This window comes from Aethalodelphis obliquidens, unplaced genomic scaffold (assembly GCF_003676395.1).
Source record: "Aethalodelphis obliquidens isolate GAN/ISIS:26980383/991018 unplaced genomic scaffold, ASM367639v1 scaffold4, whole genome shotgun sequence".
NCBI classification, from domain to species: Eukaryota; Metazoa; Chordata; class Mammalia; order Artiodactyla; family Delphinidae; genus Aethalodelphis; species Aethalodelphis obliquidens.
In genome coordinates this window covers 74413456-74439377 of record NW_020837948.1, presented here as the reverse complement: position 1 = coordinate 74439377, position 25922 = coordinate 74413456, and the positions used below count along the sequence as shown (strand labels likewise).

Below are 25922 nucleotides of genomic sequence, written 5' to 3'. Positions count from 1 at the left end.
GATTCTGAGTTAGGGGATTTGAGGAGAAAGTGAAAAAAAGGAACATAATTATTGACGAAAAATGTTGAAATGTGGATAAATAAACTGTGGTACTAAAAAGAAATGAGCTATTAAGGTATGAAAAGACATAGAGGAACCTTAAGTATGTATTCCTGAGTGAAAGAAGCCAATCTGAAAAGGCTACATACTGTATGATTCCAGCTATATGAAATTCAGGAAAAGGCAAAACTATAAGAAGAAGGGTGAAAAAAATAGGTGGTTGCTAGGGGTTGGGGGAAGGGATGAATAGGCAGAGCACTGAGGATTTTTAGGGCAGTGAAGTTACTTTGTATGATACTGTAATGGTGGAGACATGCCATTATACATTTGTCCAAACATAAAGAATGTATAATACCAGGAGTGAACTGTAATGTAAATGATGGACTTTGGGTGATTATGATGTGTCAGTGTAGGTTCATCAATTGTAACAAGTTACCTCTTTGGTGGAGGATGTTGATAATGGGGGGAGGCCATGCAGGTGTGGGGATAGGAGGTATATGGGACATCTCTGTACTTTCTGCTTAATTTTTCTGTGAACCTAAAACTGCCCTAAAAAAAAATGAAGTCTTTAAACAAAATGTTCAAATGAGAAAAAGGTTTAAGTATAGAATTAAGAGATGGGTGGATTAAGGGACTAGAATCCTGAGTAATTACTCAGTATTTGAAAAGAAATAGCTATATGGTTTATGTGCTTGAGGAGGAGCTGTGATTTCTCTAAATCTTCTGTAAAACAATGCCTTACAGGTAAGGGTGACACTTATCAAAGCAGAAGTGGTAGTGGAAGTGGACGAGGTGAGTTCTTATCTGGTTTACCTGTAAGTGGTTAAAATTACTGTAATCGAAGCTTAATTTTTGAAGTTAAAGGTAACTGTTGCTGCTTTTATACACTTTGTGGAGTATGCATTTGCACAGCCAGTTTTGGGGAGTTGTTTACTACTACTCTTTAATCCAACAATTCTGTTATAGGAATTACATACTGTAGGTGTATTTGCTCAGTACATGTAAAAGTGTGTTCACTGCAGCTTCATTTATAATAAGTAAAAACTGAAAACCACCTAAAAACTCATCAGTCTGTTTAATAAATGATATAACCATAAAATGGGAGATACCATGCAGATGTTAAAGATTGAGATGTAATCTATATGTATAAATTCTTACTAAAATAATGTTTTTTCTTATGAGATCGTTATTTGGCTTGGCATAGGGGATAAAGAAAGTTCAGTATAGATGATTTTATACTATGAAAAAATTTTTCAGAGTTAAAAATATTTAAATGTCATATAAAAGTTGAAATGTTTTCCAGACTAGTAAAACCATAAAGCTTGTTTGATGTCTCTGAAAAATTCTTAGTGATCATTATTAGTCCCCACTTCCTTCCTTTGGATTCTTGGATTCTTCACTATAGAAAAAGATTATTAATGGCTAAACCGTATCTTCTACAAATGCTCAGATGTTGTTTGAAAAAGGATTTCAAGACCTATGGACATACAGGACAAGAAAATTAGCTCACATGTAAAGATGCTATATCTAGTTAGCCTTTCAAATCTAATGCAGTCCTTGTTCTTTTTTTGTGATAGTACCTGAAAGTGGCACAATAGATGACTCCTTGTCTAAAGATCAGAAAGATAGTGTATAGAAAGGAGTCAACACGGCAGACCTGACTGCTGTTCTTTGAAAGACCTGGCTTCTGAGAACTTGAATTTAGGGTTCTCACCACTCTTAACTGGTGTGAGTGGCTCACTGTGCCTAAACAGTTTGTACAACTGTGTGGTTTATGCTGAATACCTGCTTTTCTTCTGGGAGTCTGGAAGTTTGGTACATGCCAGGCAGAAGGTTCCTGCATTATCAGCACCTCATAAGAACCCTGGATATTGAACCTCTAATGGGCTTCTCTGGTAGACAGCATTTCCAACATGTTGTCACAACTTGTCCTGTGTGATACCAGTGGAAGAGACTCTTGAAAGCTTGGTTGCCTGGTTTTCTCTGGACTTTTCCCTGTACACCTTTTTCCTTTGCTGATTTTGCTCCCTATCCTTTCTATGTAATAAGTCACAGCCATGGTTATGACTATATTCTGAGTCCTAGCAAATCATAGAACCTATGGGTTGTAGTGGGGACATCCCAACAAAGATGGATTTTTAGTTCCTTTTAGAAAATACATTCTTTTGCTGAGGAATATAGGGATTAGGAAAGAGACATAACAGTTTAAATGAAAGAATAGTAATATAACAGTATAATCATAAAATCAGCATGTTGAATGCTAAGGAAACAAAATGTTCAGGGTTCTATTTATCTTAATTGTGTCAAGTATTATTTGTACGAAGGGACTTTATGCATTTTCAGAACTTTTTCTCTTTGAAGATAAGCAATGAAAAGAAAGATGTGCATAATCTTGTATCTTGACTGTATCTTGTGGATTTCTTTAATAGGTGGTTACAAAGGTTTAAATGAAGAAGTAATTACAGGCTCTGGAAAGAGTAAGTTTTACTTTAGATAAGGTATTTGATTTTTATAGTGAGCATTCTTTTACTCTTCGATTTTTAAGAACATTTATCTGTTTTTCGATTTGATTCCTTTTAAGATTCTTGGAAGTCAGAAGCTAAAGGAGGAGAAAGTGGTGACACTCAAGGTATATTAATTTTTGTGTGATCCACATGAGTGTATATTGCATTTTAATACAAATACAGAATATTTAAAAACAGAGGTAACTTTTTAAAATTTGAAGTGAAAACTTTAATGGTAAACATTGGGAATTACTACAGTATTTAAAATTTGAGTTTGTCAGTTTTTGTATGTTTTCCCTCTTATTTTTATTCTAGTCCTTGAAATGTAAATTTTCTTTTTAAATTCTAAGGACCAAAAGTGACCTACATACCACCTCCTCCACCTGAGGATGAGAACTCCATCTTTGCACATTATCAGACAGGCATAAACTTTGACAAATATGATGCTATGCTTGTAGAAGTATCTGGACATGATGTACCACCAGCAATTCTGGTCAGTGTAATAATTGTTTCTATAATGACTGTGTAGCAAACTTCGGTTTTTAAAAATTTAGTACATTTCTTTAAGTTGGTATTAAAGAATACAAAAATTTCATCTTATTCTCTAATGTCTTAGGTTGGAAATTTAGAACCATGACTACCATCTACATTAGAATTAATTGCTATATTGAAAGGGAGGGTACTATATTTCCTCCCCACCTCCCAAAACCAGGATGAGAACTTTATTTAAATTCACTAAAAAGGATACTTTTCCTAGAGATCAAGATTTCTGCTTCCTAAGTGTGTGAGAAAGTGTGTCTTAGGGGAGTGGTTTTCTAAGGAGTGGGGGAGCCCAGAGTCCCTTGTTGGTAATGAACCATTTTTACTGATTAGAGTTATTTGTATCTCACAGGTTTTAAGGGGACAGAAAAGAGTTTCTAGAACCACTGTCTATACGGAATATTCCTTAATTCTATCAAGTAATAACATACAGGTTCTGGATACTACTTTTGAGTGGGGGCATATTTGTAAAGTATATAAAGTGGAATTAACAACTTGAAACTAATTCAAATAGAATATGTTTATGGAATGACCTGTATATGATATATGGAATTTAATCACTGCCACCTGCTTTTTTTTAGACTTTTGAAGAAGCTAATCTTTGTCAGACACTGAATAGCAACATTGCTAAAGCTGGTTATACTAAGCTTACTCCTGTGCAAAAATACAGTATTCCTATTATACTAGGAGGAAGAGATTTGATGGCTTGTGCTCAGACAGGGTCTGGAAAGACTGTAAGTCACTTTCCTGCATGTATTCTGCCCCATATTCAAACTGCTACTTTTTGAACTTTGGTTCTTCCCAAGTAGAAGATTTCAGTGAACTGTCATAAATATTCATGTGTGTTTGCTTCTGATTTCTGGTTTTATTGAGGTTTGTGTGCTTCTGAAGAAAGAATTTTGAACTATTTCCAGAGTACTTCATAGATTTTTAATCTCTAAGTGTGGTCAGCTTGTTCTGTGCAACATAGTATCTAAAACAAAATGATTGAGGGTCAAAGCACCAAAGTTTATAAGCCACAGAGAAAGGTAAAAAATAATTTATGTAATACAGCTGATACAGTTTTGGAGTCAAGAGAATGAGAAATAGCTGTAGGTATTATACCTGTTCCTTAGTATGAAGTGACCTCCGGTTATGCTAATTCTAAAAGAACTCTGATGGGACCAGGTTGGTCTTAGGACTAAACTGTGGTGTTTGTCTATTAAATAGGGTTCCATGAGATGAGTATTAAAGACTGTCATTTCCAGGATGATAGACTCTTGGTTCATACTGTATTAGTCTTAAAAAACTTCCATAGTAGAGTTGAAGGGAAAATAAGTGAGTTGTATAATACAGCAGCTGTTGTGTGACTTAAATGTGGTTTTGGAGGTAGATTTTAGTGTCTTATTTGTTTAATGAGAAAACTATAGCACAAAGTTTCTTGCCACATGTAACTTTAATAAGGGTGATATGTTTAGTAATCCAAATGAATGATTTCCCAAGTTTTGCTCTGCTTGTGGACCACTTTTGTCATGCATTCTGATAATTTTATTTCTACCCCAAAAGGAGTCATTTAGAATGAATGCTGCATGCTGCATTAACCTCTAAAAATAAGTTTATTTAGAATCTATGGCTGTGCTTTTTAAAAAAAAAACAAAAGATATTTTCATAGGGTAGATTAACTATCAGACATTTTATATTGTATAATATGAGCATGAAGACCTAAATGTTAAAAACTCGTGGAAATAAAAATAGTTTTCCTTTCTCATCTTAAATTTACCAAAAAGATGAAAGAAGAAGCTAAAGGATATGAAGACATGAGGAATAGGTTGCCATAGGGAGAAGGATGATGCACTATACATTTGTAATTTATGGAATTTAACTTCTAGGCAGCTTTTCTCTTGCCAATTTTGGCTCATATGATGCGTGATGGAGTAACTGCCAGTCGTTTTAAAGAGCTGCAGGAACCAGAGTGTATTATTGTCGCACCAACCCGAGAATTGATCAGTCAGATCTATTTGGAAGCCAGAAAATTTTCTTTTGGGTAAGTACATCTAGAATGCCACTCACAAACAAGTTTTTCTTTAGAGAATTTTCTTACTTATTTTGGGAAGAACACAGTGCATGAATAAGAATGCACTCATGTAATTGATTGAAGTTTCCTTTTTCATAATCTTGTTTATGGAATCTCTTTATTTTAAAAAGAAACATTCTTATTAAAAATTAGATGATAATAGAAATAGATAAGACAATAGTGAACATATTGGTGTGTCTTCTGGTAGTTTTTAAATGTATGTTTAAAAAATGAACTTAGGGTGTTCCTAATAATTTTCTGTTCTTTACACGTAACTTAATAAAATGGATAACTGCTTATTTAACAACCAGACCTAATTTTTAATGACTTTAAGATTGCCCATGTGTATGTATTTTATTTCTCTATTTTGGGGGATTTAGGTTGTTTCTAATTTGGAGCTACTATAAATAAAAATAATTCTTGCTGTAATGAACAGCTTGCTATATAAATTTTTTCTACTTTTATGTTTTAAGTATTTTCTTAGAGATTTTTATAAATTTAATGTTAAAGAATATGGACTTATTTTAAAGCTTGCCTTCTACCAGCAGTATATGAGAATGCCAATTTCACTACACACTTTGCCAGTATTTGGTATTAGTTATTTGTTGCTGCTTACCTTAAAACCTAGTTGCTCAAAACAATAAATATTATCGGGCTTCCCTGGTGGCGCAGTGGTTGAGAGTCTGCCAATGCAGGGGACACAGGTTCGTGCCCTGGTCTGGGAAGATCCCACATGCCGCAGAGCGGCTGGGCCCATGAGCCATGGCCGCTGAGCCTGTGCGTCCAGAGCCTGTGCTCCGCATCGGGAGAGGCCACAACAGTGAGAGGCCCACGTACTGTAAAAACAAACAAACAAAACAAAACAAAAAAACAATAAATATTATCTTACAGTTTCTGAGGGTTAGGAATTGCGAAACAGTTTAGCTGGGTGTTTCTGACTTGGGATCACTTATGAAGTTGCAGACAAGATGTCAGCTAGGATTGCAGTCATCTGAAGGTTTGACTGGATCTCTGTGTAAGGATGCTTGATTGTCCTTAGGAAATGACAACTGGCTTCCCTTAGATTGAGTGGTCAATGAGAAAGAGCAAGGAGGAGGTTGCTATGACTTTTATAAAACAGTTGCAGTCACTTTGGCCATATTCTGTTAGTTACTAAGCAAGTCAGTAAGTCTATCCCATACTCAGGACTGGCTATATATTTTGCTAGAACTAGTGCAAAATGAAAATGCAGGGTCCTTTGTTTAAAAATTATGAATTTTAAGCAGCAAATATAGAACATTAAACCAAGCACAGGGCTCTTCTAAGCTTGGTACCCTGTATGACTGCACAGGTTGTACACCTATGAAGCCAGCCTTGTACACACCTATAGGGGAGCGGAGTTAGGATCTATATTTAAAGGAAGGAGTATTGAAGAATTTATGTACATATTTTAAAACCACCACAGGTATCTTCATTTTTTTTTCATTTATTTGGTTATTGAGAGGTTGAACGCTTTATACATTTTCTTTTGTGAATTATGTATTATCTACCAGTTTATCTATTGGGATATTAGTGTTTTTCTTTACAATTTTTTAGAGTTTTCTCTGTATAGAAGCTTAACCTTTTATTTTGTATAAATCAGTTTATTTAAAATGAGAGTAGAAAAAATTAAAATTATTAAAATCCCTTTAATGTCAAGTTTGACAGATCTTTTGGAAAAAGTAGGTGTACATTGCTTATATCAGTGTTTATTTCTTGCTTATCCCCATGTAGTATGTTGCTCTTCAGTCTTTTAATTTTACTTTTTTTTTAAAGCTTTTCCAGTAAATTTTTTAAAATTTTTACTTATTTATTTTATTTTTGGCTGTGTTGGGTCTTCGTTGCTGTGCGCGGGCTTTCTGTAGTTGTGGCGAGTGGGGGCTACTCTTTGTTGTGGTGTGTGGGCTTCTTATCGTGGTGGCTTCTCTTTTTGCGGAGCACGGGCTCCAGGTGCGCAGGCTCCAGTAGTTGTGGTGCGTGGGCTCTGGAGCGCAGGCTCAGTAGTTGTGCCGCATGGGCTTAGTTGCTCTGTGGCCTGTGGGATCTTCCTGGACCAGGGCTCAAACCCATGTCCTCTGCATTGGTAGGCAGGTTCTTAACCACTTCGCTACCAGGGACGTCCCAACTTCAGGCTTTTAAATCACGTAAAAGATAACAGTTTTCTTTTTTTAAAAACGAAAGCATATGTATGATAAATTCAGATAATTATGCACAAAATGAATATTAGTACATGGATATTTGTTGGAACATTTTTGTGGCAAAAAACTGAAAAGTATCAATGTTTATCTTTAATTCTCCTCTTCAGAGTTTACACACTATTAACAGTTTATGTGAAATAGCTGGTGCACATGTATGCACTTTAATTCTCTCAACAAATGGTGGCATACTAAGCTTGTTGTCACCCTGTTTTTTAAAAGTTGTGTATGTTGGAGCTATTGTTTACTCTAGAACTGTACTCCTTTTTATGAATGCACAGTATTTCTTTGTATGGGTGGGCTATAATTTTAAGTCTTTTATTGTTAGACAATTAGATAGGTTTCAATCTTTTGATACTAAAAATAATGTTAGTAGTGAATATTATTTTACAGTCATCTTTACCCATGTGTGGGGACACATCTGAAGGGAAAATTCCTAGATGTGAATTTATTGGGAAAAAGATATGTTTTAAAATTTTAATAGAGATTAAAATTGTGAAAGGTGTTGTATCAGTTTATCCTCCTGAATGCCAGTTTCCCTATGCCCTGGATAACATGGTATTATCACACTTGAGGGAAAATGTTGTTAGTCTTCATTTATTTTGCTTTTAAAAGTAATGTTGAACTTAACGTGTTTAAAAACCTTTGTATTTTCTGTGAACCATTTGTTCATGTTTTTGGCTTATTGCATGAGTGTTGGTCATGTTTATCATTGTTTTTGAAGAGCCCTTTATCAGACAGGTTGCAAATATTTTTTTCTCACAGCTTTTCAGCTTCTTTCTGGGAAGAATTTAATTTTTTAAAAATTATGTTGAATGTATTAGCTTTTCCTTTATGGATTTCATTTTACATCTTGTTAGAAACAAATGGCTAATTTTCAAGTAACTAGAAAGTGGCATTTACTTTTATTGTTAATAGGACTTGTGTAAGAGCTGTTGCTATATATGGGGGAACCCAGTTGGGGCATTCCATTCGACAAATAGTACAAGGCTGTAATATATTATGTGCTACTCCTGGGAGACTGATGGATATCATACGTAAAGAAAAGGTAGGCTCTAGAGGGATAACAAAGTTGTGGTATTGATTAATAATTTTTTTTGTTTGGGGAAGAGAGAGATTGGTATAAAGATACATATATTTATTACAGCACCATTTATATATTAGGCCCCCATCAGATGCTTTGAATGCATTCTCATATAAATCTTAAAATAATGAAAATAGGAGGTAAATAGTATTTTCCATTTTATACTTGGGAAAACAAGCTTAGTGAGATTATGTAATTTATTTTAAACCTCTCAGTTAGCTCTAGTAAGTGATAGAGCTAGGGTTAGAATCTGGATCTGATTCCAGAATCTATATCCTATACCCCACTACACCGGGAGAGAAATGTAATAAGTGGTTTTATCTAGTTTCATATATGTCTTGATGAAATAAATTTTTTTTCCTGAAAGAAAGCCTTTGTGGCATCAGTAATTTTGTCTTCTGTTTTAGGTGTGGGAGTGATTATTATCCAGGACTATTAATTTTCTGTCTTCAGAAAGAGATTTTAGGGCTACGTATTTCTTTTTGGTATTCACATACCACAGTATTACATCTCTGTATCAATATTTTCAGTTCACTTTCATGACTCTGATTTGCTTTTTTAAGGCCCTTCTCTAAAGGGATTGTTCAAAACATGCTGTTTCTGCATAAAGGGACTTTTCTTAGGATACTTATTAAGAGTATCCAGAGAAATCCACCTTGATTAAACATCTTCCCTGGGGTACCAAAATAACTTGTTTTCTTTTTGCAAATGTGTGTCTGTTTTTAGCACTAAGTATCCATGATAGGTTAGAAAAGTTTCCCAGTTGTTCCTGAGTGATTAGAGAATGGGGGATTTATTAAGGGTTTAAAGGAGTTAGAAATAAGTTTAGCAGTTACAAGACATTTGAATATGTCATGCTGTTAAGCAATTTTATTTTTTACATTAAAGAGTCTGACTTTATCAGATAATATAGTCTAGATCTGTGCTGTCCAATACAGTAGTCACTAGCTACATGTGGCTATTTAAATGTCAAAGTGATATAAAATTAAAAATTTATTTCTTCAGGCACACTAGCTACATTTCAAGTGCTTATAGCTGCATGTGGCTACTGGCTAACAGTGAAGATACAGAATTTTTAAGTAATTACAGAAAGGTGTATTGTGTAGTACTGATCTAGATGTTTTGGTTTCTTTCTTATAAAATGTTTTATAACATAAGGCAAAATTGAGAACTGAAATAAACACTGGTAGTATTACCTAAACATAACAGTTCTCTTTGTTGTATGCATTTATTTCTAATCTTCATCCTTAAGAATATATTAATAGTTGGAGTTGTAGAGAATATTTTAGTTTAATACATTAACTAGTATGCATTCTCTGCCCTCACCCTTGAAAATATCCTTAAAGATTGGTCTCAGACAAGTCAAATATATAGTTTTGGATGAAGCTGATCGCATGCTGGATATGGGTTTTGGACCAGAAATGAAGAAGTTAATTTCCTGCCCAGGAATGCCATCAAAGGAACAGCGTCAGACCCTTATGTTTAGCGCAACTTTTCCAGAAGAAATTCAAAGGTAAATTTTTTCTTCTTAAAAGTAGTTGCTATGTACTTGATGCTTTTATAGCAGGAGAAATACTGTGAATATCTTATTTTTGAGAGATTTACTTCATTTAATCCTAAATTTAAGATTGTAACGTAGGTAGTTTAGAAGTATTTCCAGGAAGTTTACCCTATTTTTCATTGTTTCTTACCTTAATTCCTGGCTTTACATTAGCATCACATTTTATTAAAGTCTGTGTGTGTGTGTGTGTGTGAGAGAGAGAGAGAGAGAGAGAGAGAGAGAGGGAGGGAGGGAGGGAGGGAGGGAGAGAGGGAAGGGAGAGGGAGAGCGAGCGAGCGAGCGAGCACATGAGTGCAACACCTAGCTAGGATTTAATAAGTGCTTACTAAATGAAATTATTTTTATTGTTGTGCCTTCTCCTCAAACCAAATAATAGAGCTTGGGGGAATTGTGCTTGTGTTGGAAAATTTATATACCAATTTCCGCAGATATTTGAGTATCATACCACGTACTCTGTGGTCTGTGAGTTCTGAGATTAGGATGACACATTCCTGCTAGAGTGGTGACTCTACCTCCTGCCTGCTGATCCCTTGGCCACAGGGAACCTGAAATGCCCATGCAGCAGCTCTAGCTTACAGTTCAGTAAGACTCTTCCTGTTTTCTCTGGTGGAACCATTCTCTCTTTGGGAACCAAGACCTCCAAAACTGCAGAACCTATACTTGTAGTGGGGGTAGGAAGCACAGATTTCCCATGTGGGTCACTGGAAGTGATGGATGGTATGTGGACCACCCTTGCTTGTATCTCTTGGTTCACAGACCCATGTACCACATGAAGATCTTTGATTCCTACTGAAAGATATTCCATCCTCATAAAGAATCACTTCCAAGCTTGTCCCTTTAGCTGTTCTTTCAGTGGACAGTTCCAGTTTGTCAGGCTGGCAACTTCTGGGTGTTGTGATATGATATGGACCCCATGGTTGTGCACCTGCTGCAATACCACCTTTGCTGAAAGTGGATCCCCTGGTCTGATAGAATGTTACGTGGGGTCAAACACTATCAATTTGTATTACTTATTAGATGATTTTAAAAGCCTTTGTATAAAGTTAAAAAGAGCTCTTTACTGAGGAAAAAGTCTAAATCGTAATAAAGCATTTGGCCAGTTGCCAGGATTTTTTTCTTTCTTAGTGGTACATAAAAGAATAGTTTCTTATATTTAAATGGTGTCTTAAATTTGAAATAGGGTATCTACATTCCCATCATCATCATAGGTAATTAATACTAGGTGGGTAAATACCTACCTAATTAGCAGGTAATATTCCTGCTGCCTATCACTTTTTTTTTTCAACAAAATAATTTTATTTCCGGGACTTCCCTGGTGGCACAGTGGTTAAGAATCCACCTGCCAATGCAGGGGACACGGGTTAGAGCCCTGGTCCGAGAAGGTCCCACATGTTGCGGGGCAACTAAGCCCGTGCGTCACAACTACTGAGCCTGTGCTCTAGAGCCCGCGAGCCACAACTACTGAGCCCACGTGCCACAACTACTGAAGCCCGAGCACCTAGAGCCTGTGCTCCGCAACAAGAGAAGCAACTGCAATGAGAAGCCTGCGCACCGCAACAAAGAGTAGCCCCCGCTCGCCGCAACTAGGGAAAGCCCGCACGCAGCAATGAAGACCCAACACAGCCAACAATAAATAAATAAAATTTTTTAAAATTTATTTTTATTTATTTATTTCCTAACACGTGGCAAACATATACATCCAGTACGTACTTATCTTGGACATTTATTCACAGATGACTTCCAAACTACAACTGTCTTGATATTTAAGCAGGAACTAAAAGTTATCTTAGTTGATATGAAAGATGCTTTTAGATGGATAACAGTATGGATATATTGCATTGGTCACAGCAGAATTTGATTGATTAGTTCTATAAATTTAAAGCTTGGAAAAGTTACTACTTTTGCATCTAATGCTTTCAGACGAATAGGATGCAGCAATATCAACTTGTATTCCAGAGTAATTTCCTTAGTTTTTCTGGTGATGGAACCACTTATCCCCATCTGTTGGTATTGTGCAGGCAGATTCACATGGTGGTGGTAAAGCATCCACAATGGCTTTGGCAGCATCAGTATCACACTGGAAGGGGCTCTCAAACACTGTGGTATTCATGCAACTGATTCCTTTTCCATCAGTTTTCTAAGTCACTAATGCTCTCCAGTAGTCATGAGTGCTTTTAATAATATCAATTGCAAAGTCCTTATCTTTAAATTCTGCGTTGAAAGCAAACTGGTTCTCAGGTTTTCTATCAGGAACCTTGTACCTTCTAAACCAGTCCACAGTAGCTTCCAGGTAGCCAGGTTTCAGCCGCTTGACATCATTAATATCATTATAATTGGCTGCATCAGGATCATCCACATTAATGGCAATGACTTTCCAGTCAGTTTCCCCTTCATCGATCATAGCCAGTATGCCCAGAACTTTCACCCTGATTATTTCCCGTCTTGCACATACCTTGCTTCCAATTTCACACACATCAGTTGGATCATTGTCATCACAGCAGCTGGTGTGTTCACAATTGTGTCCTGGGTCTTCCCAAGTCTGAGGGATGGCACCATAGTTCCAGATATATCCTTTATAAGGGAACAAATTTGCAACATAACGGAGTTTTCCTTTTTTCACATCTTGTTTAATTGGGTTTAAAGGATCCTTTGTAGCAATCTCCATTTTTGCATTCGACCAGCGTGGTACTTCAACCACCATGTGGAACACATCCTTATCTGCATAAATTGGAATATCATGAAATGGAGATATATATTGTCCTGTTTCATTTTTGAGGAAGACTCAGTACTCGAGGGTGAAGGGTGTGGCGTGCTCCTCGCTGCTGAAGCCGCTCATGATGCTGGAGACCAGCCGCCGCTGCTGCTACAAAGCCACTCTATTTTTTTTTTTTAATTTTAATTTTTTTTTTTTTGGCTGTGTTGGGTCTTCGTTGCTGCACGTGGGGCTTTCTCTAGTTGTGGCGAGTGGGGCTACTCTTTGTTGTGGTGTGCGGGCTTCTCATTGTGGTGGCCTCTCTTGTTGTGGAGCATGGGCTCTAGGTGCGCGGGCTCAGTAGTTGAAGCATGCAGACTCTAGAGCACAGGCTCTGTAGTTGTGGCGCACCGACTTAGTTGCTCCACAGCATGTGGGATCTTCCCGGACCAGGGGTTGAACCTGTATGCCCTGCATTGGCAGGCAGATTCTTAACCACTGCGCCACCAGGGAAGTCCCATCTATTTTTTTAATTTACCCTGAAATAGGAAAGTGTTTGGCCAGATATTGGCCAGCCCAAATGACTAATGTATACTACCGTCAGTCAGTAATATTTGTTGAGGACTTTTTATGAGCCATATTTGATTATAAGCCCTGGGGCTATATGATAAATAGGATAGAGTTCCTGACCTTGAGTTGTTTATATTCTTGAGTTCTTGATGACTTCTCAGTTGCTTTACTGTCTGCATTTAAATGTTACAAGTTGCCTATTATTCTGTCTAAAGTCCACTTTTTTCATTCTACATATTCACTGAACCATTGAAGCATCCATTTCCTTGGCTTGCACTTGTACCTGTTTACTCTCCCAAACTTATTACCTGTATTTTTTTGATTGACGTATAGTTGGTTTACAATATTATATTATTTTTAAGTGCTCAGTGTAGTAATTCAGTATTTTTGTAGAATATATTCCATACAAAGTTATTTTAAAATATGAAGTATATTCCCTGTACTGTACATTACATTTTTGTAACTTATTTATTTTATACTTAGTAGTTTGTAACTCTTAATCCTCTTCGCCTCCTTTACTCCTCTCTCAGCCCCCTCCCTTCTGGTGACCACTGGTTTGTTCTCAGTATCTGTGAGTCTGTTCCTGTTTTGTTATATTTGTTCCTTTTATTTTTAGATTCCACGTATAAGTGAAAACATACAGTGTTTGTCATTCTCTGACTTATTTCACTAAGCATAATAATCTCCAGGTCCATCCATGTTGTTGCAAATGGCAAAATTTCATTCTTTTTTATGGCTTAGTAATATTCCATTGCATATACGTATACCCCACATCTTCTTTATCCATTCATCTGTTGATGGAAACCTAGGTTTTCATATCTTGGCTATTGTAAATGATGCTGCTGTGAACATTGGGGTGCACATATCTTTTCAAATTAGTGTTTTTATTTTCTTTGGATATATACCCAGGAGTGGAATTGCTCCATACGATCGTTCTATTTTTAAGTTTTTGAAAAACTTCCATACTGTTTTCTATAGTGGCTGTACCAATTTACATTCCCACCAGCAGTACACAAGGGTTCCCTTTTCTCCACATCTTGCCAACCCTTGTTATTTCTTGTCTTTTTGATAATAGCCATTCTGACAGGTGTGAGGTGGTATCTCATTGTGGTTTTGATTTGCATTTCCCTGATGATTAGTGATATTGAGCATCTTTTCATGTGCCAGGTGGCCATCTGTATGTCTTCTTTGGAAAACTGTCTATTCAGGTCCTCTGCCCAGTTTTAAAAATTGGGTTGTTTGTCTTGTACTGTGAAGGAAACCATGAAGAAACACAAAAAGACAATGTACTGGTTGGGAGAAGATAATTGCAGATGATATGTTCCATAAGGGATTATGTAAAGATCTTCTACAACTTAATATCAAAAACAAACAACCCAATTATTACTTGTATGCTTAATCTCTCTCCTCAGCTCCAGACTTTTAGATTTAACTCTTTAGGATTGTTTTTCCTCTTAGATGAATTAACCGGTAACTCATGTTCATCAAGTCCAAAATTGAACCTATTCTTCAGCTCCCTCTTTCCTTTCCAGTTTTCCTTATTGGCATTGTGGTCTTTGGCAGCCAGAGTCCTTTGAATCATGTTGATTCCTCCCTCATACTCCTTTAATTCTGCCCTTCAAAAGTGTTCAACTTGGCAGTTATCTCTAAAATATTTCAAATTCGTTAGTTTCTTTATTTCCCACCTTATTTTAGGTCCTTTTCAGTTTCCCTCTGCTCATTGGTGGTAGCTTTCTTTCTAACCTGTCTCCCTGCCTGTAGTTTCATTTTTATGCTGGTAAAAATTCCAAAACAAAGTCTGATCTTTATAGCTATTTATTTAAGATAAACCCTCCCATGTCTTTCCATCTCCACAGACTAACCAACTTTCAAATTCTTTTACACAAGAGTTTCTGCCTCATTTGCCACTTTTTTACCTGGACCGATGTATTTCTGGCTTATTTAGACTATTTCCTATCAGCCACACAAGCCAAATTCTGTTCCTCCTCATTATTTATCCTTGTGTCTTCTTATGCATTGAGTGCCTTTCCCTAGTCATCATTTTTTCACATTCTTGCTTGCTGCTTCCTTAGATGAAGCTTCAAACTTGAAGACTCTTTAACAGACATCATTTCATCCATTTCCTGCCAGTCTTGTGAAAGAATCCTGTATCTTGTGAAAGAAACTATTTAAAACACTTTTCATGTTTCTTGGAATATAGTTAGGTTCAATAGATATTAACTATTGTAACACTGGATTATTATAGTAAATCATTAAATAATTAAAATATGTAAATATTAACCTATATAAATATTTTAGATTATAGTAATTATTTTTTAATATAATTATATTTATGCTACCTGATATGAGCACCTCAGAGGCAGAGACCATCACATTCATCTTTATACACCCAGTGCCTTGTACCATGTATGCCTGACACGAGGCACTCAGAATATGTTTTCATGAGTGTAAAGGATGATTGACAATTAAGACTTGCAGATGATCTCAAGGTTTGAGAGGGTTCTTGTCTCTAGAGGTAGTATATCAACAGTGTTTTTCTTTTATGGTAAGAGAGCAGATGAAGAGAGAGAAGCAGCAGTGATTTATTAAGATTATGGATTTACTGAGTTTGAACTATTTTCTTGATATGCTAGGAGGTGGCTAGAAAGGGACTGCTTTTGGCACTGCTACATAGGAGAGTATATACATGACTGCTACATGACCTTCCCTTTTTTTCCTTCCAAACTTGCTCTGTAATTGGCAATTCCCCTTCTCCCTACTCCATGTTCCTGGGTGATCTAGAGCAGGGCTTCTTAATTGTGTGCTGTCAGTGAGGTGTGTGTGTGTGAAGATGCTGATACCCCCAACCTTTGGGGTGAGCCTCCACAACTTGGTGTGGCCCTGGCCCCTAGTCTCTTCACATCATCACATTTTTTTGCCCAATTATGCTGTACAAATATTATCATTTTCTATGTTTGTCATGTTACAAAAAGCACTGACTTAAGATCTGGTTTGCTTCTAATACTTCATTTGAAGTATACTAATTTGACAACTAATATTTTCAGGAAACAACTCCTAGAAATAACATACATGAAAGCAATGAATGAAAAACAGAATTTCTGTTGTAGGGTTACATTTTAATTTTTAATAAAAAAATTCCTGCTTGTAGTCTGATACTTAGCATACTTTTTTTTATTGTTATATACACGTTTTATATAGTTTTGTATGGTGAGCACATCCACTTGAGATTACTTATCCGTAATTTGACACAGACTTTTTCACTAGTAGTTGTTAAGTATTTTGCAAAATCTTAACATTTAATACTGATATTTGAATGTACTTGGATGTACATTGGATGTACTGATATTTGAATGTACTTGGTACTGGTATTTGAATGTACAAAGTACTGATATTTGAATGTACTTGGATGTACATCTAAGTACTTGGATGATGTAAGTATCCACCTTCTCTTATTATAGCTGTTATAATCTGGCTTATTAATATTGAGGTAACACTTGCAGGAATTCAGTAAATATTATGAGTATTAATGGAAGAGGATAAGTTAAGGAATACTCTCTTGTCTTTCTTTCTTGTCTCTTGTCTTTCAAGGTTGGCTGGGGAGTTTTTAAAGTCGAATTATTTGTTTGTTGCTGTTGGACAAGTGGGTGGAGCATGTAGAGATGTTCAGCAGACCATTCTCCAAGTTGGCCAGTACTCAAAAAGAGAAAAACTTGTCGAAATTCTACGAAACATAGGTACCTTACATTGATATAATTATCTTTTGTTATGATTTTGATTTTTACAATAATGACTTATGGAAATGACTTCAAACGTTATTTGACATAAGTTAAATAAATAAGTTTTCACTGTTTCCTCTTTCTCTAAAGCTCTTTTTCTTATGATTCGATATTTTGGATAAATGATGTAGCAGTATAATCCTTTCTCCTCCATAAATGTTAAAAATAGGAAGAATTTGAGACTTTGTTTGAACAGTGTTTGACAAAAAACTATTCCAGCAGAAATACATATTTTCTTGTTTTAGAAAATAGAAAGGAAGAGTAACATATCTACATCAAGCTCTGTTTACTCCACTAAAAGTGAAATCTTTGTTGTATTTCTACTTCCCAGTTTCTGCTCTCTAAGGCTTCCTGTATTCATAGTTCAAAGAATTTTGGAGATAGAAGGGACTTTAAAGCTCTAGTTCTGTTCCTTCACAATGTTGATGAGAAATCTATCTCTTTACCCTCAAAAAAATTTTTTTTCAATAGAAAGTTGTATTTCTTTGAGATAGCTTTAGTTTGTGCCTTGAAATAAAATTTTCTAATATGGCCTTTTTTTTTTTACTTTGCATGGAAATGTCATGCCATATATCCTAGTATTTTACATATTTTTGTTCATATAATTTATCTCTTTTTCTAATTGTTAAATCTGCTAGCTTTCCTCTTCTGCCTTTAAAACGTGTAGGTTTCATTATTTCATAGTAGTGTACCATCTGCCTTTTTCATAATTTTAAATGAACAGGTGTCAAAGATTTTGTTGAGCTCATTAATTACAAAGGGAGCTAGTAAGATGTTACAGCCAATTCTAAGGAGAATTGAAAAAACACATTTATGTTTATTTATTTTTAGTTTTTTGGCTGTGTTGGGTCTTAGTTGAGGCATGCAGGATCTTTCATTGTGGCACGTGAGCTTCTCTTTAGCGTGCGGGTCTTTTCTTCTCTAGTTGTGGCGTGCGAGCTCCAGAGCACATGGGCTCTGTAGTTTGCGGCATGTGGGCTCTCTCATTGAGGTGCATGGGCTCGGTAGTTGTGGTGCGCAGGCTTAGTTGCCCCACGGCATATGGGCTCTTAGTTCCCCGACCAGGGATCGAACCTGTGTCCCCTGCATTGGAAGGCGGATTCTTTACCACTGGACCACCAGGGAAGTCCCCAGAGAACACATTTATGTATAGGATATCAGGAAAGCTAAGATGGATTTACAAATAGATGCAAAAGTGGTCAGTATCCACAAAGCAATAATCAATTACATTTGAGGGAAAATTTTCATTTGTATTTTTATTGATAAGAATCATTTGCATTGCTCTCAGTTGCAATAGAGGTATAAAAAAATAAAAGACAGTAAAAGACACAGACAACCCTGAAGGGTGTGCTCATCAGTGATCATCTTTGCTCTTTTCTTGAAAAACAAACACACAAATGGTTTATATTTCTTGGTCACTGTTACTCCAAGTGTAGTCTCAACCACTTATGTTAATTATTTTAACTGTAGTAACTTCTATTTCAGAGAGTAAACTAGAGGCAGGGATGGACAGTTGAGAGATGTCATACACAAACATTGTAGCTGACTACCAGAGCTCATGACCTTTCTATACCACACATATATCTTTCTACACCACACATATTCTTTTACACTTAAAGTAGCAAAATTGAGTAGGTTCTTTTTTTTTTTTTTTTTTGCGGTATGCGGGCCTCTCACTGTTGCGGCCTCTCCCGTTGCGGAGCACAGGCTCTGGACGCGCAGGCTCAGCGGCCACGGCTCACGGGCCTAGCCGCTCCGTGGCATGTGGGATCTTCCCGGACCGGGGCACGAACCTGTGTCCCTTGCATCGGCAGGCAGACTCTCAACCACTGTGCCACCAAGGGAAGCCCGAGTAGGTTCATTAATATGACTCAAAGATATTGCCTCTCTATAGTATATGAAAAATAACAAGCAAAAGGATATAAACTTATGTTTAGTAATTAATGTTTGAGAATTCTATCCTATATTCAGTGATTATTGAGTTAATTAACTCAATATAGTCTACTATTTTAAGTTATCTAAAGCCAAAGATCTTGGAAATTATCTTCCAGATGACAGTATACAAAACGGTAGATAGTGTTGAATAGTCAGTTTAGTTGAACACAGATTTACATTTTCATACACTTAAACAAAACATTATGGAGAATGTTAGTTATTTTGACTGGCAAATCTCTATACATTAAGAAAAACCCAAGTAAAATAAGATACATGTTTGTTTTCTACTTAACACTGATAAATTCGAGAAAATACATTTGTATTTTTAAAACCAAGTAAGTTAGTCTTGTTTACCAAAGATTTCACTTAATTATGGGAACTTGGAATCTTAAAATATTTCTGCTTTAGCTCCTATAGGAAGAATTTTTTTTTAAGTTTAATATAGTTAAAGTATTATGAGTCAATTTCTTTATTTTCCAGGAATTTTAGGAGTATTTATCTCTATAAATTCTCTAATTTATCTCTGTAAACCAATCAGAATTGAGCTCCTTTAAGAGACTTTATGATTTGTTAATACTCTCCATAGAGTATTAACATAATGCTTATACATAGTGGTGGGTAAAGCCCTTTCTGAATTATAGGTACATAAAGAGCTTATAGCTTCATTTCTACCACTTCAGCCACAGGTAAAGAGTAAACACAGAAATACAAAAAATGGCAATCTAACTACCAAAGCTAGAATTCTTTTTAGATTCTTAATTGATTTTAGTTCACAATGGACTAATAGTCAAAAAAGGCTAACAAGATGAATTGTCTATTATTTTTCACGCAACAAAATACGTAACTATAATTCATTAATCCATTTACAAAGATCACCAGGTGGTCTGCTTATAAAACTAAATTTGCATTATTGCTGCCACCAAAGGGGTATAGCTTATTGTCTGAAGGAGAAAAAATACCAAATCAGTAGAGGAAAAAAACTAGAGAAGTGTCAGGGGAGTTAAATTTTTATTACCATTTGAGATTCACACTGGGAACCAAGAAAAGATGAAATCGAGGCTTTAAGCTGCACAGTAGTATTAGGTAACTGACTATCAAATTTATCAGTTTTGGCATTGGGCATCTTGTTGGATTGAAAGGTAATTTTTGATAAAACATAAAATCATTACTCTGATAAATAAAATGACTATGTCTCAAGGATATAACTCATTTATTACTGTAAGAATCAGTTGCTCTATTGATTTCCTACCTGGTTGTCTAATAGATATCTGTGATTTATTGATAATTAAATATCACCCCTAAACCTTCCTTTCTTACAGTCCTCCTATCTCACTTAGTGTTTGTTCCATTCTTCCAGTTGCTCAGACACAAAATCTGAGGCATCCTTGAGTTCTTTCTCCAGTGTGCACATCTGATCTGTTAGCAAAATCCTCTTGTTTCTATCTAGCATCAAAGTATATCAGAACCGGGCTTCCCTGGTGGAGCAGTGGTTGAGAGTCTGCCTGCCGATGCAGGGGACGCGGGTTCATGCCCCGGTCTGGGAAGATCCCACATGCCGCAGAGCGGCTGGGCCCGTGAGTCATGACCGCTGAGCCTGCGCGTCCGGAGCCTGTGCTTCGCAACGGAAGAGGCCACAACAGTGAGAGGCCCGCGTACCGCAAAAAAAAAAAAAAATAATAAAATAAAAATAAAAAGTATATCAGAACCCATCAGCTGCTCAGTTAAAACAAAGATCAGATCTTTCCACTTCTCTTCTCCAAACCCAGTGGCTTCCCTTCTCAAAGTAAAGATCTTTCAATGGTTTTCAAGGCCCTTCATGATATGGCCTCCATTACCCCTCTGTCTTCAAATCCTACTGCTCTCCCTTGCTCACCCTATTCCAGGCACCCTTTGCTCGTTACTATTCCCCACACATAGCAGACATGGTTCTGCCTCATTGCCTTTGTTCTTGATGTTCCCTCTGCCTAGAACATAAAAACCACATGGGGACCTCTTTTCTGTTTGTTTTTTTTTTTCTTTGAGCACACCAAGAACACCCATACCTTAGATCGATCCTTTATATTTGTTCTTACCCTCTGGCTTGTAATACTGTTTCCTCGGGTATCTGAATGGTTCACTTATTTTAGTAATATCTCTACTCAGATGTCATCTAATTAGAGAGGGTACATCCGTCCACTTGGGCCCTTTATTCTGCTGATTTTTTTTCCTTTTTAGACTTAATGCATAATATTTGTTATTTGCCTCCCCACAGTGAGTGCAGGGGCTTTGTTTTATTGCTGTGTTTTCAACACCTAGAATAGTTACTGGCATCTACTAGGCACTAAATATTTGTTGAATAAGTGAAGCCAGCTCATAGGAAGATGGGGGAGTGGGATTATGAAATGTAATACCTTTTTACTTTAAGGCTATAAATATCTTTCCTCTCTAACATTTTATAGAAAAGTTCCTTGTGTGGAAATGTCTCTGGCTCATGCTTGAATTTCAGCCAATTAAGTACTTATAAAATAACAAGTAAATATTCTTTAATGCGTTAAGGCCCTGGGATAATTTTCTGTATATATAAGATACTTTGGGGATTAAGGGGTTTGAATTAAGAGATAATGTTGGAACATGGAATATTGTAGAGTTTGTCAGCCCTGGGTTGGATGCCATTATTATGAATACCTCTGGTAGTCAAGGTAGAATAAAAGATTCTGTGATCTTGGGAAGTAAAGAACAAAAGCATTTATTTATAGAGAGGGAAACGAAGGGCCTGAGACAAAATTGTGGAACTGTTAAGAGTTGGCAGGTAGATATCATTTATCTTTCCCTAAGTCTCTACTTCTTGGTTGGCTTAGGAAGTCAAAGGGCAAGCTGATTTTTTTTTTTTTTTTAGTCCTAAAGTAGGAAAAAGTCCTTGTCTCTCCATCTTTGACATTCATCCATTCAGGAAATATTTGAGTTACTATTACCTATTAGGCCTCAGTCTAGGTGCTAGGAATACAGTGGTGGATGAGACAGTTTCCTACTCACCCTACCCTTTTCTTTTCTTTTCCTAATTTTGTAGTTTGAATGTTAATCATTGTTTCATTGTCTTGTAGGAGATGAAAGAACTATGGTCTTTGTTGAAACGAAGAAAAAAGCAGATTTTATTGCCACTTTTCTTTGTCAAGAAAAAATATCAACAACAAGTATTCATGGGTGAGTAGATTGATATGATTTCCTAGTAAGGAGGTAACTTCTGTTTGTCATTTGTTAAGAAATGTCAGTATATTTAACTCGTATAAAATCCTAGATTAAGATCTCAAGATCTAAACTGTTATTCTTCATCTTCATTTTAAGTTTTTATAAGAACCAAGTGGCGGGGATGGGCGAGTTAAAGGTGTGTCTTAGACTTCTTATTATGAGAATTGGTAACTTCTCAAGACATCTATTTAAAAGGCTCTTTGATAGTTAGAGCTAGGTGTTTCTTCAGCTGAATCTAATCTTTCTGATTAATCAGTGAATATATAGAATTCAGAGATTATGCTCTTTAAAAAGCAGCAATTTTTTTTTAACTGCTCAATCGACAGTACTGTATTAGTCTCCATCTGAAAAAAAAACCACTAAGAATTAAATAAGAAAAGTTTCAAGACAAACGTTAAAAGGCACTCAACTATGTGGAATTGGCTTCGCCTCTGCAGGTTGTTTGGGTACATCCTTGATATGACAAAACTTGTCACACTCTTCCACGTTCTTAAATGTTGGTAAAGGGGCTAGACTAGAAAATGACATTCATAGTTGCCAAAATCTTTCTCATACATCAGGGCATGCCAACGACCCCACTTCTTCTCAGGTAAGAGCACCGCCTCCACCTTGGTCCTCTTTCGGGGGCTGGACTCCACCTCTCTCTCTGCCATGTTGAGCCCCGCTCGGAACCACTGCGGCTCCCAGCGCTGCGGCGGCGGAACCTCTCGGGCCCCCGGCCCCCACCCACACTCAAAAAGCAGCAGTTTTTGAGGTGGCATTCTGATCAAGTAGTATATTTTTTGTCAAGACTAGAAAGAGATTATTAATAGGTAAGATTTGATGTTTGTCATATTTGAGTTTGTATTTTGGCTCTGTGTATTAGCTGTCACCTTACCTCATCTGCAAATGGGGTTAATTGTCCTAACCTCAAAGTATTATTATGAGAATCAAACTAAATTATGACTTGAAAGGAATTAGTATAATACTTGGTATGTAAGAAGTAGACATTAATGTTAAATGTTGCTGTTTTTTACTGTTATTAAAAAGAAATTTGTGTCGAACTTCAATGTTTCTTTTAAATTTTCTTAAGTGCTGTCCTAATACATACTTTTATCTTCTTTCAAGTGATCGAGAACAGAGAGAGAGAGAACAAGCCCTTGGAGATTTCCGCTGTGGAAAGTGCCTAGCTCTTGTTGCTACTTCAGTAGCTGCCCGAGGGCTGGATATTGAAAATGTTCAGCATGTTATCAATTTTGATCTCCCTTCTACCATTGATGAATATGTTCATCGAATTGGGCGTACTGGTCGTTGTGGAAATACTGGCAGAGCTATTTCCTTTTTTGATCCTGAATCTGATGGCCATTTAGCACAGCCTCTAGTGAAAGTACTGTCAGATGTAAGTTTTTAATTTTTTTTTAAAATTTTATTTATTTATTTATTTATTTATTTGTGGCTGTGTTGGGTCTGTGCGAGGGCTTTCTCTAGTTGCGGCAAGTGGGGACCACTCTTCATCGCGGTGCACGGGCCTCTCACTATCATGGCCTCTCTTGTTGTGGAGCACAGGCTCCAGACGTGCAGGCTCAGTAATTGTGGCTCACGGACCTAGTTGCTCCGCGGCATACGGGATCTTCCCAGACCAGGGCTCGAACCCTTGTCCCCTGCATTGGCAGGCAGATTCTCAACCACTGCGCCACAAGGAAGCCCCAGTTTTTAATTTTTAAAACTGAATGGATAGTGTTCTTACCTTGTCATTGAAAGCGGACATTTTATATATATGTATTTTAAGGAAAAGTAAACTGTGCCAATCTTTGAGACTTTATGCATGTTGTATATGAAGTTAATTTTTTCTTTTAAAGGCTCAACAGGATGTTCCTGCATGGTTGGAAGAAATTGCCTTTAGTATATATGTTACTGGCTTCAGTGGTAGTACAAGAGGAAATATGTTTGTATCAATTGATACTAGAAAGGTAAGTTGAAGGGAAAAATTTAGAACTTGGCTTTTAGTTATTCTTTGTAAATGTTGTGCTATTGTGAAGTAACTATAACATTCAGTAATTTACCTATTCCATTATTTTCATACCTGGAAGAATAATAGTTCTCTAAAAGTTTTATATACATATTATATAGTTTTGGTCTTAAAGGTGAGTTTGAGATTTATGCTCAGACACCTTCCTTTCCCAATTCTGCTGGCATTTTAAATTCTAATTTGGGATCTTCTGAGATTTTTGTAGGAATTCTTTATTTTTTGAATTCTGACCACATTATTAAGTAAGAAAATAATAAGAGATGTGGTTGCAATATCTTTTCTGTTGTCAGTTTATAGGCAACATCGTTTTTATACAGAAACAATGAGCATACTAATCATTAAATATTTATGCTTATTCATTGAAGTGAAGAGATTTGTTTTTCCACTTGCCAAAACTACTGGCTTAAAGTTTTCTTGAAATCCTCTGTGCATTTAGACTTTCCAGGTTTATACGTACCGTTTTTCAAATGGATTGGAGTCAGTTGGAATGAAATTTTTTATATATTTGGGGAAGACATGGTGGAAAGCTTGAATCTCAGTCTAGGCAGTGTAACTTTAAAGCTACATTAAAATTAAATGTTTGTTTCTTTTTTTTTTTTCTTTTTAAAGAATTACCAGGGCAAGAGCTCTTTGAACACAGCACGGTTTTCTTCTTCACAAGCTCCTAATCCAGTAGATGATGAGTCATGGGATTAAAGCTAAAACAACCTTCAAGTTTGTGGTACAGTTTTGATGCGGAGATGAAAATAGTTTTGATTTTTGATTTTTTTAATAGAAGTATGAAACCTGACACTCTTGTTTCTCCTGTCTTCTGTTCTTACTCCCACCCTTAAAAAGACATCCTTGTTGACTAGTTATGTGAAATGCTGAAAGTTACAACGTTGCAGTTACTGATACAAATGGTGTTAACTGGAAAGATTAAAGCATTCTAAATGTCTTGCTTATTTTTATTGTATTCTTCAGGGGTTTTAGACATATTTTATGTCTAAATGCCATGTCTTAGTATAGTGTTTATTGATCCTATAACAAACAGGACGAACGATACACTTTTGGTTAAAAATTATTGGGTCCTATTTTTACTTAAAAGGAGCCTTTAAACAGTAGTGAGTCACTGAAATATAATGACATGATTTTCATGACAAATAGACAAGCTTTTAAAAGTAATTTTGATTTTATATCATCAGATATATGATGAACATAGTTAAATGTTTGCAATGTGAGCTCTGTACTCAATGATACAACTGTTTGTAGTTATACTATATAGACATTCCTTGAAAATAAAGGATGAAACTCTTTTCCCCCTAAGTTTTCCAACAGCACTTTTAATTTTTCTTGTTACAGGTCATAGTTCTCAACTCCTGTCTTTTGAAATTTTATTGAGTCTTGTGAAACCAATGAAGTGAACAAAAAGTCATATAAGTTGAATATAATATACATTAATACACAGATGTAATAATGAATGTCATTCTTTGAACTCAAACTATATCAATAAAAAACATTGCTGTTCACAGTTATAATTTTTTGATATTTTAATATTGAGGGAAAGTACTCTGTTTTTTTCATTTACTGTTATATACCTTAAACTTACTATGTCTAGAATGTAAGAAATTCTTAATAAATCATTAAATGAGTAAGCCAAAACATTAGGACATAAAACAAGTGAGATGTAAATATTTAGGGGGACAAAAATAATCAGTTTCAAATGTATGTTTTTATCGCTTA

General features: G+C 36.0%; 1 protein-coding gene and 1 pseudogene across 1 annotated transcript in view; one reads left to right on the top strand and one right to left on the bottom strand.

Moving 5' to 3' along the window:
- Positions 1-25505, top strand: part of DDX4 (DEAD-box helicase 4) — a 68504-nt gene extending 42999 nt beyond the window's left edge. The window contains exons 10-22 of the mRNA XM_027101094.1: positions 784-831; positions 2469-2516; positions 2621-2668; positions 2894-3036; positions 3665-3817; positions 4952-5106; positions 8268-8397; positions 9780-9946; positions 16845-16990; positions 22048-22147; positions 23300-23570; positions 24031-24141; positions 24810-25505. Coding sequence (XP_026956895.1) covers positions 784-831; positions 2469-2516; positions 2621-2668; positions 2894-3036; positions 3665-3817; positions 4952-5106; positions 8268-8397; positions 9780-9946; positions 16845-16990; positions 22048-22147; positions 23300-23570; positions 24031-24141; positions 24810-24896 — 1607 coding nt within the window. The 3' untranslated portion in view covers positions 24897-25505. The remainder of the gene's footprint in view (positions 1-783; positions 832-2468; positions 2517-2620; positions 2669-2893; positions 3037-3664; positions 3818-4951; positions 5107-8267; positions 8398-9779; positions 9947-16844; positions 16991-22047; positions 22148-23299; positions 23571-24030; positions 24142-24809) is intronic.
- LOC113617534 (inorganic pyrophosphatase pseudogene) lies at positions 11705-12830 on the bottom strand (annotated as a pseudogene).
- Positions 25506-25922: the final 417 nt, after the last annotated feature.